At 38.9% G+C, this 12,954-nt stretch overlaps 1 protein-coding gene across 2 annotated transcripts in view; it reads left to right on the top strand.

Annotated features, from left to right (window-relative positions):
- The window catches only part of MAN1A2 (mannosidase alpha class 1A member 2), a 154,337-nt gene that overhangs the window by 47,305 nt on the left and 94,078 nt on the right, over positions 1-12,954 (top strand). For both annotated transcript variants that reach the window (XR_009552576.1, XM_007525496.3), the window contains exons 4-5: positions 624-742; positions 11,819-11,899. Coding sequence is in view for 1 of the 2 variants with exons in the window: in XM_007525496.3 (XP_007525558.1) it covers positions 624-742; positions 11,819-11,899 (200 nt within the window). In the remaining variant the exon portion in view is untranslated. The remainder of the gene's footprint in view (positions 1-623; positions 743-11,818; positions 11,900-12,954) is intronic.

The raw sequence follows: 12,954 nt of genomic DNA, 5'->3' as shown, positions 1-12,954 counted from the left end.
AGGTTCACCCTGCCATGCTGTAACTGCTAAAATTATTGGGGTTCAGAGTTCAGGGTCTCACGTGGATCCTTTCCTGATTAATGAAGGAGTATTGCCAAAGTCCTGTCCCATGGAATACTTTTTGTTATTTTTTATTTTGTTATTGCATACAGAGAAAAACTGAAGGGGTGTAGATAGGGAAAGAGAAAGACACCTGCGACACTGCTTCACTGCTCATAAAACTTTTGCCTACGGGTGGAGACTGTGGAATTGCATCCTGGTCCTTGCTCATTGTACTATATGCTCTCAACTCAGTGTGCTACCAATTGCTACTAAAGAGCATATTTTAAATAAAAGACAATTTATTGGCAGAGAGGATGAGAGAAAATGAACAGAGAACTGTTCTGCCATTTATGATGTCCCATTTTTTTTCTTTTATTTGTTTTTTTGGGAATTGAACTCAGGACCTCATGCACTTAAGACATTCATTCTACCTCTGAACTACCTCCTGAGCCCAGTTCTTACTTATTTGTGGGAGAGTGAAGAAAGAGGGCAAAATGAGCTCAAGACAGTGCTATGCCATTCATACCACCCCCTGCTAAAGGTCATCTTTTAAAATAGTATTTTTCTTCCGCCAAATATAGGAAGTTCACAGATGGGTGCTACCATCGTAGATGCTTTGGATACCCTTTATATCATGGGACTTCATGATGAATTCCGAGATGGACAAAAATGGATTGAAGACAACCTCGATTTCAGTGTGGTGAGCATATAACTGTTAATTTCTACTATTGCCTGCAAAACTCACTGCCTTACATGTTAAAATCATATAAGAATTTTAAAGCAGTATATTCTCTTTCTTTTTTAAAAAAAATATTTATTTATTCCCTTTGGTTATCCTTGTTGCTTTGTAATTATTATTGTTATTGTTGATGTTGTTAGGTAGAACAGAGAGAAATGGAGAGAGGAGGGGAAAACAGAGAGGGAGAGAAAGATAGACACCTGCAGACCTGCTTTACCACCTGTGAAGCAACTCCCCTGCAGGTGGGGAGCTGGGGGCTCGAACCAGGATCCTTACTCTGGTCCTTGCGCTTTGTGCCACATGCACTTAACCCACTGTGCTACTGCCTGACTCCCTATATTCTCTTTCTCATTTTGGAATTATTATTTTACTTTTTGCTTAAAAAACACATCCATTCCTACCAACTTTCTTTTACTTTTCTTGCTTTTATCATTTGAGGTGATGTGTTAAAGCAATAATCAAGGAAAATATGCTGAGTGAGAGATAAAGGAAGTGTGGTCTGGGAGGTGGTGTAGTAAATAAAGCATTGGATTCTCAACCATGAGATCTCGAGTTCAATCCCTGGCAGCACATGTTCTGGAGTAATGTCCGGTTCTTTGTCTCTCTCCTCCTGTCCTTCTCATGAATAAATAAATAAATAAACAAATTCCTTAAAAAACAGAGAGAAATAAAGGAATCCATAAACTATAAATATTGTGTATATTTTTCAAGGATTTAATGATTTGGTACAGCTGTGGTGAGCCTTCATAATTAGACCTAGTCTTATTTTCTAGAATTTTGCGCATAATTGTTAAGTGGTACTACCCATCCTCCTTTGGGGCGAAGAGAATGGGAGAAATGATTGCTGGAGGCTAGAGAAGCTAATCCTGAAAACTTTAGCCCAGTCTCCTGCCTGGAGGATGTTCAAAAACAGCCACTCTATTCATATTGAGCACTGGAACCTGTGTAACCTCTGCATTCCTCTATAGGTCTGAGCTCACATTTTTTGGTCATTTTTAGGAACATTCTGGGCTGCACTCATTTTAGGAACTGTCTTCTTTGAGTGGCAGAATATGTTGACCAAGCCTCCCTTCGGAGAGTAGGACATTCCCTACATTGAAGGCAAGGTCCTATAGAGGCCCACAAGAGGGTCCACTATGTTGTTCCTGATGGAGATGCCCAGTGATGGTGGAGAGAGGGATCTGTTATAGAGGTCTAGGACTATCATATCTAGTGGGAATCCCAGGATTCCCAGATGATGGGGTGGCCTGGTAGTGACCATTATTAATGGGCCCCAGATCAGACTGATAGGGTTTATAGTTAACAGTATTTATATATTTTTTCTATATTTGGGAGGTACTCTCTGCCTTGATCCAGCTTTTTAGTCCCATTTCCAACTCTGACACCATCTTCTCAGACAATACCTTTAGCCCATATGCATGTTAAATATTGGACTCGGGCAAAAAGTAGTAGTTATAGACCCCTTGAAATATACCTAAAATAGACTTTCTAGCTTTTTCCAAAATAGTTTGTTCTGCTTTATTTCAATACTTTTCAGCCACCAAGTTGCAGGTGCTAACATGATGCCACCCTGACTTCTCTGGGCAGAGGGCCTCACCAGTGTGTCCTAGATCCCCACCTTTCTAGAGCCCCACCAGTGAAAGATAGAAACAGTCTGGGAGTATGGATCTACCTGCCAATGCTCATGTCCAGTGGAGAAGCAATTACAGAAGCCAGACCTCCCACTTTCTGTACCCCATAATGATCCTGGTCTATATTCCCAGAGGGATAAAGAATAGGGAAACTTCCAGTGGAGGGAATGGAATATGAAACTCTGGTAGTGGGAACTATATGGAATTATAGGAAATCTTATCTTACAATCTTGTCAACATTATTAACATTTTTTTAATACCAGAGCACTGCCTTGTTACAGTTCATGGTGGTGTTGGGGATTGAACCTGGGACTTTGGAGCCTCAGGCATGAAAGTCTCTTTGCATAACCATTATACTATCTACCCCTGCCTCCCAGCTTGTTTCTATCCTTCCCTAGTGGGTTAGGGCTCAGGCAAATTGGACACATAGGTTTTCTGCCTAGGGAGGTCAGGTTGGCATCATGGTAGCATCTGCAATTGACTGAAAAGCATTAAGATAAAAAGCAGAACAAATTGTTTAATAATCAGGAACCTAAAGGGTAAGAATATAGCAATGAGATTTGGGGTCTCCATTTTAGAAAAAGCTAGGAAATCTATTTTAGTTATATTTCAAGGGGCCCATAACTTTTTACTAATTTTTGCCTGAGCCTGACAGCTAACATGCAGGTGGGCTGAACGTATTGTCTGGGAAGATGGTGTCAGAGTTGAGAATAGGACTAGAAAGCTGGATTAAGGCAGAGAGTAGCTCCCAAATATGGGAAAAGTAAACAAATGCCATTAACTGTAAACCCTCATCAATCTGACCTAGGGTCCATGTAAGCACAGGAACCTCTGCATCCCTGTCGGTCTGAACTTGCATCCATAGTTATAGCTAGGAACATTCTGGGCTGCACTCATTCCTAAAAGCATTTTTTAAATGACCTATTTATTTGTGAGAAAGAAGGAGAGAACCAGAGCAGTACTCTGGTACTTGTGATGCTAGTTATCAAACTTGGGACCTCATACTTGAGAGTCTAACACTTAATCGATTACAAACTCCTGGGTTGGGGAGGGAGGGGGAGAGAGGGAGGGAGAGAGAGAGAGAGAGAGAGAGAGAGAGAATGAGAATGAATATGAATATGAATATATGTAGAACCATCACTCTAGCATATACAATATGCAATGTCAAGTGTTGAACTTGGAACCTCATGCTTGAGAGTCCAAAGCTTTATCTGCCACTTCCCAGACTTATTAAAAGCATTAAACTTTCTAGAAATTTTTACATTTTGGAACTAGGAATTAACCTCTGTATCAATCTGGTTGCCTCTTAAAGCAGTTTAGTATGCATTGGAGCCAAAGGTCACTAAGTCAGGCTGTCAGTGTATCATTGTGGTTAAGCTCATGATTTCAGTTTAGGCCTAAGAACTTTTGATAGAGATTTAGAATAGACTTTTCCTATGGCTTCCTTTTGATTGCTTCTGATGAATTTTCATTTCTTGACAACTAGGTGGATTTTCTCCTTTTTTCTTGCCTAAGCTGTGTCTGCCTAATGGGGGACCAAAAAGACAAAAAGAGAAAACTGTGGTATCTTGGGAGGGTGCAACTACAGGAAACACCTACCACCTTGGGGCTGTGAGAGCAGTGGGAAAATGTCAGGATCATTACATTGCAGTGGCTTGAGGCTCCGCTTCCATTACTTTTAGGAGACCTTTGAAGGGTTCTCTCAGAGCGGGGGTCCCAACATCTGTGGAGTGGATATTTTGCTAGTGCTTCCTATCTCTGAGGTACTTGATGATTAGGCTTATTTGGGAAGTGTGTGTGTGTGTGTGTGTGTGTGTGTGTGTGTGTGTGTGTGTAACTGTAACCTGTGATCTGTGGCTACTGCCAGGGTGAAGAGTTATATAACTAGTCAAACACTATCCGAAGCTAGAGGTGAACTGAAAGGAATAAATTCCTTTTTCCCCTACCTTGTATTATCTTTGTAGAATATCCTTTTGACAGGACCTGTAAAATTTAAGTAATGAACAAATAAATACACATTTTAGTGACCTTTAGCTCCAGTGCATACTAAGAAAGTGATACTACTCTAGATTTTGGGGCTATGGTAATAAGCAATACAGAGTTTTATTTTCATATCAAGGTTAAATGGTGGTAAGTGCTGTGGAGGTATAGTTTTACGCAGTGTAACTATTATGGTGAAATTTCTGACAAGAGACTGAAGGGAAGCCATGTCTATAAAATTCTCTTTTTCTTGATAGGACAGAGAGAAATCAAAGGTGAGAGAGATAGGGAGAGAAAAAGAGAGATATCTGCATATCTGCTTCACTGCTCATGAAGGTCTATTATTATGGGGTCCATCTCTGTATGTGGGTTTGTCTGTCTCACTAGCTGAATAAAAAAATGTTGACCTGGGGATCAGTGAAATTGTGCATATATAAGGTCCTGGCTCCATTAAAAATAAATAAAACTTACCCCCTTAGTTTCAGTATTTTCTTTCTTTTTTGTCATTTTGTAATTCTGTTGTGATTTGTCATTCTGTGGATTATTAAGAGGCCTAGTGTTTTCTTAATCTGAGAATATTTTTTTTAAACCAGGTTTGGGAGATTCTTAGTCATTACTACGTGAATAATTATTCTCCATGTTCTCCCCCCACTGCTAGAACTTCTCTTCTGTTTTCTGTTTCTCTTCTGAGGAGAATTCTCTTCTGAATTTTCCAAATAGAGAGTAATACAATGGTCCTATGGCATTGATGATGGCAGATGATCACTAGGGAAATTATACATGTTAGGGTTTTAGTGATGAAAGATTCCTTCACTATGCTATTTCACATTATGTGATGAGAAAAAACTTTCTGATAGGTGGCAATTTGTTCAGAGACCATGCAGGTAAAATATAAAATAAAAAGATTGACACAGGGTGGAGGGTAGGTAACATAATGGGTATGCAAACCAACTCTCATGCCTTAGGCTCCAAAGCCCCCACACCACCATAAGCCAGAACTGAACAGTGCTCTGGTAAAAAAAAAAAAAAGGTTGACACAGAAGTACGTTTGGCAATTCTGGAACAGCAAGTAAACCCATTTGATTATATTAAAATGTATCTAAGGAATATTGATAAGATTTGACAATAGAGAGGTTATGAGAAACCAGATTATACAGGGTCTTATCAGTCATGTTACTCTGAATGTAACCAGAAGTGGTTATCCTACTTGGTACAGAGTGGTGACCTAAGTTGATTTAAGATTAAACTATAAGGTGCTAGATAAAGTGTAGGGAGAAGGTAAGGACAAAAGCCAAAAAGCAGATTAGAGTGATTATTCTGGTGAGTGATAGAGTTCCTTCCTGCTGTAGAAATATATATATATTTTGGGGCTGGGTGGTGGCATACCTGGTTAGTGCACATGCTACAATGTGCAAGGACCTGGGTTCAAGACCCCAATCCCCACCTGCAGGGGGGAAGCTTTGCGAATAGTGAAGCAGGTCTGCGGATGTCTCTCTCCCCTGTAACACCCCCTTCTTTTTCAATTTCTAACCGTCCAATAAAGGTAATACAAAAAATGTAAATATATATATATATATATATTTTTTTTTTAATTGCCACCAAGCTTATCACCGGGGCTCTGTACCTGCATGAAAAATTCACTCCTGGTGACTGACCTACCTACCTTCCTTCCTCTTCCTTTCCCTTCCTTCCTTCCTTCTTTTCTTCCTTCCTTTCTCCCTTCCTTCCTCCCTCCCTCCCTCCCTCCCACTCTCTCTCTCTCTCTTTCTTTCTTTCTTTCTTTCTTTCTTTCTTTCTTTCTTTCTTTCTTTCCTTATCTTCCCTTTCTTCTTCCCTCCCTCCCTTAAAAAAAAAAAAAAGACAGTGAAATTGAAGGGGAGAAAGAGAGATAGATATGTTGACAGCCCTGTTTTACCTCTTGCGAAACCTCCCCCTCTGGTGGGGACCAAGGGCTTGAGCCTTCATTTTTGTGCATGCATTCTTCCAGTTGTTCCATGCCTACCTCCTCTTCCTGTCACTTACACTTATTTATGTTTAGGAACACCTATTTATTTGACAGGAGAGGGAGAAGTGGAGAGGGGAAGGAGGGAGGGAGAGAGACAGAGAAAGAGAGATACCTATATCCCTGCTTCACTACTCCTGAAAGACCCCCCTGCAGGTGAAGACCAGGGGCTTGAACCCAGGTAATGTACATACACTCAGTCTGGTGCACCACCATCTGTTCCCTTTTCCTGCTCTTTACACTTCTTTATGTTTAAGAGCATCTACTATGTGACTTATCTATGCTTTACATTAGGAATCTGAAACTTTGTGAAGAAAACACTTATCTTCACAAATAGGATAATGCTTTATTAAAAATTATATTGAAAAGATTAAAAGTGCTTATTAGAAAACATTTGTGTTACTAAGTAATGTGTTCTGGTTGTGTATGTTTGAAATACTTCAGAGAAACATTTCCCTTTAAATTTTAATAAAATTATGAATATTTTCTTTATTATAGTTGATTACATGCTCTAAGGATTTTTTTTCTTAATTAGTGACATACTTATAAAATGATGGGAACAGTTCCACACCATTCCCACTACCAGAGTTCTGTATCCCCATTTCCCTCTACTGGCAACTGCAATGGCTTTCCCAGTATCACAGATATGGGTTGACTGTTCTTTCCTTTCTGTTTTTCTTTCCTTTTCTTTCCTTTTCTTTTCTTTTCTTTTCCTGTCTTTTTTCTTTTCTTTTCTTTTCTTTTCCTGTCTTTTTTCTTTTCTTTTCTCTCCTCTTCACTTCTCGCTCTTCTCTTTCCTTTCTTTGTCTTTATTTATTTATTTTGTTTAAAAGATTTTATTTTATTTATTTTATTCGTAAGAAATGATAGGAGAGAGAAAGAACCAGACATCACTCTGGTACATATGCTACCAGGGATTGAACTCAGGACCTCTTGCTTGAAGAGTCCAATGCTTTATCTACTGTGCTACTTCCTGGACCACTGACTATTATTTCTATGTCTGTCTGTCTGTCTGTCTATCTTTTTCCATGGTCCTGCTTTCTCTTCCTTTCTAAGTTATACCTACATCTGTTACTACTTCCTAATGTCTTTCCTTTTTCCTCTTCTCTTTCTGGGTCCTAATGGAATTGGGTTTCAGAGCCCTTTAGTAATCTTCCCCTAACATTTCTCCCTCTTTGGGGGAATGGATCAGAATTCTTTTTGGGTTGCCTAAGGTGAGAGTTCTGGCTTCTGTAATTTCTTCTCTGCTGGACATGGGCATTGGCAGATCAATCCATACCCCAGCCTGTTTCCATCTTTCCCTAGTGGGTTAGGGCTCTGGAGACAGGTTCTGGGACAGATTGGTGAGGTCATATGTCCAGGGAAGTTAGAATGGAGTCACAGGAGCATCTGCAACATGGTGTCTGAAAGGCAGTAACATTTGAAGCATGACAGTGTTTAATGTACAGGAACCAAAAAGTGGGAATAGAGCAGGTGACAATAAGGAGTTTAAGGTTGTAAGAAGCTAGAAAATCTATTTTGGATATGTTCCTAGGGCCCCATGACTATAGTTTTTGCTTGAGCATGGAAATTGACTAAAGATATTGTCTGGGAAATTGTAGTCAGAGTTGACAGAACTAGAAAACTGGGTTAGGGCAGAGAGTAGCCCCCAAACTTGAAGAAAATATATAAATACAAATAACTGTATACCACATCAATCTGACCTGGGGCCTATGCATATTCATATTTAGCACAGAAGTCTGTATAACCTCCAAGTCCCTGTCAGTCTGAGCTCATAGTCCATGGTTGTAGCTGGGAATATTCTAGTCTGCACTCATGTCAGGACAAGTCTTCCTCGAGTGGCAGAGTCGGCTGACCCAACCTCCCTTCTGAGAGTGGGGCAGTCCCTACCGTTGCTACTTTATAATGAAAGCAAGGTCCTAGAAAGGCCTTCAAAAGGGCTTATGATGATATTCCTAGAGGAAATAATCAGTGATGGTGGAGAGAGGGATCTGTTAGATGTCTAGGCCCATTGTATCTATGGATGGACCTAGGATTCCATGACTACGGTCCCAGGGCATGTGGTTACCTGGTAGTGATCAAAAAAAAAGGCCACCATTGAGTAAGCCAGTCTCTTGCTTTTTTCTAGCTTTTACAGTCCCTTCTTTATTTGATGAGCTTGGACTTTCCCTCTGCTGTTAAAGCATTGAGTGTCATTTGTTGTATCTAAACCAGTATTAGGTGTATGGGGGGTCTGACTTCAGGTTGGAGAGGAAATGCACCTAGGGTTTAGTGGGGTCTAAATAAACCTGGAGCTTTACTGCATTTATGTGTTTGATGATTCTAATAAATGTTGTCATATGGACAGTAATTGTCATATATATATATTTATATATATATTTGCCAGTATATCTCTTGGCCACATTCCCTTGGAGATATCCTTCTGAGCCACATGTTGAACAAAGAGGACAAAGAAATAACGTAAGACCAGAATTAAAGAGCAAATCAGGAAGCATAAATATAAATATAGTGTTTCTTCTAAGGATTATCAAGGGATAACAATAATGTTGATGCTGTCAGAAGAGATTAGGAGATATATCTTAGTTTCTTTTGTGTGGCTAGTTGAGTAACTAAAGTGATTGAAGGAAATGAATAGAAGTTAAGAGTACGTAGGTCCAGGGGCCGGAGGTGGTGCGCCTGGTTGAGTGCATATGTTACAATGCTCAAGGACCCAGGTTCGAGCCCCTAGTTCCCACCTGCAAAGGGGAAGCTTTACAAATGGTGAAGCAGGGCTGCAGGTGGCTTTCTCCCTCTCTATCTATTGATTTCTGGCTGTCTCTATCCAATAAATAAAGGTAATTTTTTTTTAATAAAAAGAGTACCTACCCTACATCCAGTATCTGTAAATTTTGTTTTTTTTGCTTTCAGGGTTATTGCTGGGTCTCGATGCCTGCACTGTTGATTTGCTACTCCTGATGGACATTTTTGTTTCATTTATTATTTTTATTTTGTTTCTTATTGTATAGGACAGACATTGAGAAGGGAGATAGACAGGGAGAGAGAAAGATAGATACCTGCAGCCCTGCTCCACTGCTTATGAAGCATTCCCCCTCTTGCATGGGCCCTTGTGCTTAGTGCTATGTGCACTTTATCAGGTGTGCCACTGTCTGGCCCCCTGATCTGTAACTTTGTTAGATTGTGTACCATCTGAAATGAAACTCAGTAGTCCCATGTGTTAGGAAAAGTCTCACCAGAGTATTGGAGTTGAAAGGTTGACATCTCAGGCTTGACGTTTCTGGATACAATTTGAAGTGAAAAGGCAGTGTCAGTAAAGCGTGTCATGGTGACACTGGTTGTGTTGATTTAGTTGAGGTCATCAGAGGTAGTATAACAGGATAAGGGAATCAAGGGAAATGGCATCAAGAAATACAAGCAAAATACAAATATAAAGATTTTTAAAGAGAATGGGGAAGATTCCTTGGGTCTTAAGAGTTTAAAATGGCAGTAGATTATTAATATTCTTATTTCATTATTGTCATTATAGCTAAATTAGGAGCTTGTTTCTTTGAAAATCCCAGTTAGGATTTAGCATATTATATTTGTGCTCACCATGTTTTATGTCATTTAATGATGTCTCCTAATAACAGTATCATAGATATTAACAGGAGCAAATGATTCTAATCTGTCTGGTCTAATGTTGTAGGTAACTTAGTATTAAAAAAAATATATTGATTTTTAGAAATGCTTTAACAATGCAAAACAAAATTTAAACCCAGTGTCAGAATTTAGTCAGTTTATAAATTTGAAACATTAAATGCTAAGACTAAAGAAATATATACTCAGAACTGAAATCTAGGCAGTTAAAGAACTTGAAATGTCCCATCTATTTTCCCCTGACATATTGAATTAAAAGTGATTTATAAGATTATGAGTTAATAGGAGCATAGTTTCACACTGTTCCCACCACTGTGGATTTTGTAAATGTAAACATATAGACTCTAAGACATAAGATTTTTGATGCTGCTATATTTGTGCCAATCTCTCTCTGTTTGTTTTTTACCTCTCAGTTTTGTTCATGGATTTTTTCCCCTTTTTTAATTTTGAAGGAAATTCAAGTGTTAGGACACACCTAGGAAAACTATCTTAGTATGCCAGGATCGTGCCTGCCTGAGGTTTGCACATCCAATGGCCTAATTACTCTGTGGAGTTGACAACTTCTGTAACTTTTCAAACACAAATAGGTGTTGTGGTGCCAGACCTCTGTGCCAGACCTCACAGCCAGTAGCTTGGTTAGATACCTAGTATGAATGAGGAGGTAAGTGCCTTGTTAACCCTTGCAGCCACATATCTGCTAAGATCCCACTGGGAGTGCCAGTTAGAAGAAACCTTGAAATATTGTAAGCTTGTTAGAGATTCGACAGCATTGCTATTTGTTATCTCTGGCACAGCTCGTTTTCAAATGTTCCTTCTTGGTTTTGTCCCCCTTGTTGATGAACTATTATGCCTTTTGTTGAGGTAAGCTGTTTTAGAATTTCTTTAATGTATCTTCTAACTGACTAATAAAAAGAAGGAAATCCTGTGATAGGTGCTGCACTGTTTGCTGTCTTCCTAGAGGATAGTAAGAGGCCTACAAAGGGTAGTAAGAGATATATACCATGCTAGGCCCCCACAAACTTTCATACTTAACTTTTTGTGTATTTATTTGTGTGAACCCTATGTAAAGACTGAGTTGAGAAAGTGAACATTTACATCCTATTACTTGTTTTCACTATAGTTGATTTTATGCTAAGAAGTTCCTGCTTTCTCAAGGATGTTTATATTAACCCATTTTCTTCTGCTTTCTTAGTTTAATTTTCTACATTAATTTCTAAGACATTTGGATTGCATTTTTGATACATATATGAAACAAATATCCAAATTAATTTCTTGCCCTTGATGTAGTTTTCCTAATATAATTGAATAAGCTGTCATCATTATTTAGTGCCTCTTTATCATTTATTAAATAGGTAAGAAATATAAAAACAGTGTAGTAGGAACATACTTAAAATTCACGAGGAGAGAAGACTAACAATGAACGTTGTCCTGTAATCATTAGAACAGAAGGCAAGAATCCAGTAGATGGAATACTATACCAGAAGTAAAGAATTGGTCACAAGGGAAGACAATTAGCTAAGAGCATCAAATGTCTTGATAATTTCACAGTAAGATATGGTGTATATGAAAGCAAGCCACTGATCTTGGGAATTACAAAAATGTGGGGGAAGGGGCACTTTCAGTAACATTAACAATGGGAAGTAAGTTTGCACTTGCATGAGAAATGAAGCTACAGAATTTGGAAAAGTCATTCTCCACAGGGAGTTTGTGAGAAACATATGAAGTATTGGAAGTATTTTGAAAAGTGTAAAGCCATATGTGTATGAGACTATTTTCAATATGTTTCCACAGAATTCAGAAGTGTCTGTGTTTGAAGTCAACATTCGATTTATTGGAGGCCTGCTAGCAGCATATTACCTTTCAGGAGAGGAGGTGAGCAAAACCAAGTGATACATTGATTTTGGGGAAGGGGTTGTTGTTCATGAAGTGTATTAAAATGAAAGTCATGTTTTTTTCTTTAAATGTTCTGCAGGGTAAATGAGCTTGACCTCACACAGGTGTATTTGGCTGAATGACATCCCAGCCCACTGATTAGGAGGGAGGGAGAGAGGAAGGGAAGGAGGAAGAGGGAGGAGAGACACCACAGCACTGGTCTACCTTTGGTGGAGTTACATGGTACTGTCCATATGGTGGTTCCATACGTTGTTAAAGCTCAAATCCAGGGCTTCATGCATGATAAGGTACTCTAGTGGGTGAGCTATATTCCAGGCCCCCAAGTGAAAGATTTTCCCTAGCAGCATATTATTTTTCTATGTTGTCTAATATCGTAGTAAGCTAAAGGTTCACTGAATCCGATACTTCAGTAAAATTATTCCTTGGGTATAATGACTTTCCTATTTTGAAATATCAATAAAACATAATTTAATCACATCTTAGCTTTATATAGCCACATTTCCTTGGAGATATCCTTCTGAGCTACATGTTGAACAAAGAGGACAAAGAAATACGCTAAAACCAGAATTAAAGAGCAAATCAGGAAGCATAAATATAGAAAGGGTAGAGCTGTTAGTCTGATGTTGACAGCTGCATTTGGAAGATGGGAGGTGGGGTCTCTTGTGTTCAAGTTGAAGAGAGAAATGAATGATTGGAACAGCAAGGTGGCACTTTAATATGCTGAGTACAGCTTCTTTTGTCTCGAAAGGTCCCTTCTTCATTACTTTTCAGTTCACTGATCACACTTGCCTGGATTGATTTGTATCTAAGTAAGGTACTTAACAGTTCATGGTTGCAAATCTTAATAGTTGGTTTTGTTTTATCTCAAATTCTCATGGCTTGGTGTTTTTTTTGTTTGTTTGTTTTTTTTTGGCTTGGTGGTTTTTAAAGCGATCCTGGCCTTGTTGAATTCACAGATGAACTTCGTTGCTTTTCCTAGTTGATTGGTGAGCAAGACCTTATTCTTCATTTTTAAAAGAGGGGTTGGGGGATGA

The sequence above is a fragment of the Erinaceus europaeus genome, chromosome 11, assembly GCF_950295315.1.
Source record: "Erinaceus europaeus chromosome 11, mEriEur2.1, whole genome shotgun sequence".
NCBI classification, from domain to species: Eukaryota; Metazoa; Chordata; class Mammalia; order Eulipotyphla; family Erinaceidae; genus Erinaceus; species Erinaceus europaeus.
The sequence above is the reverse complement of the archived record's forward strand: the minus strand, read 5'-3'. Positions and strand labels throughout refer to the sequence as shown.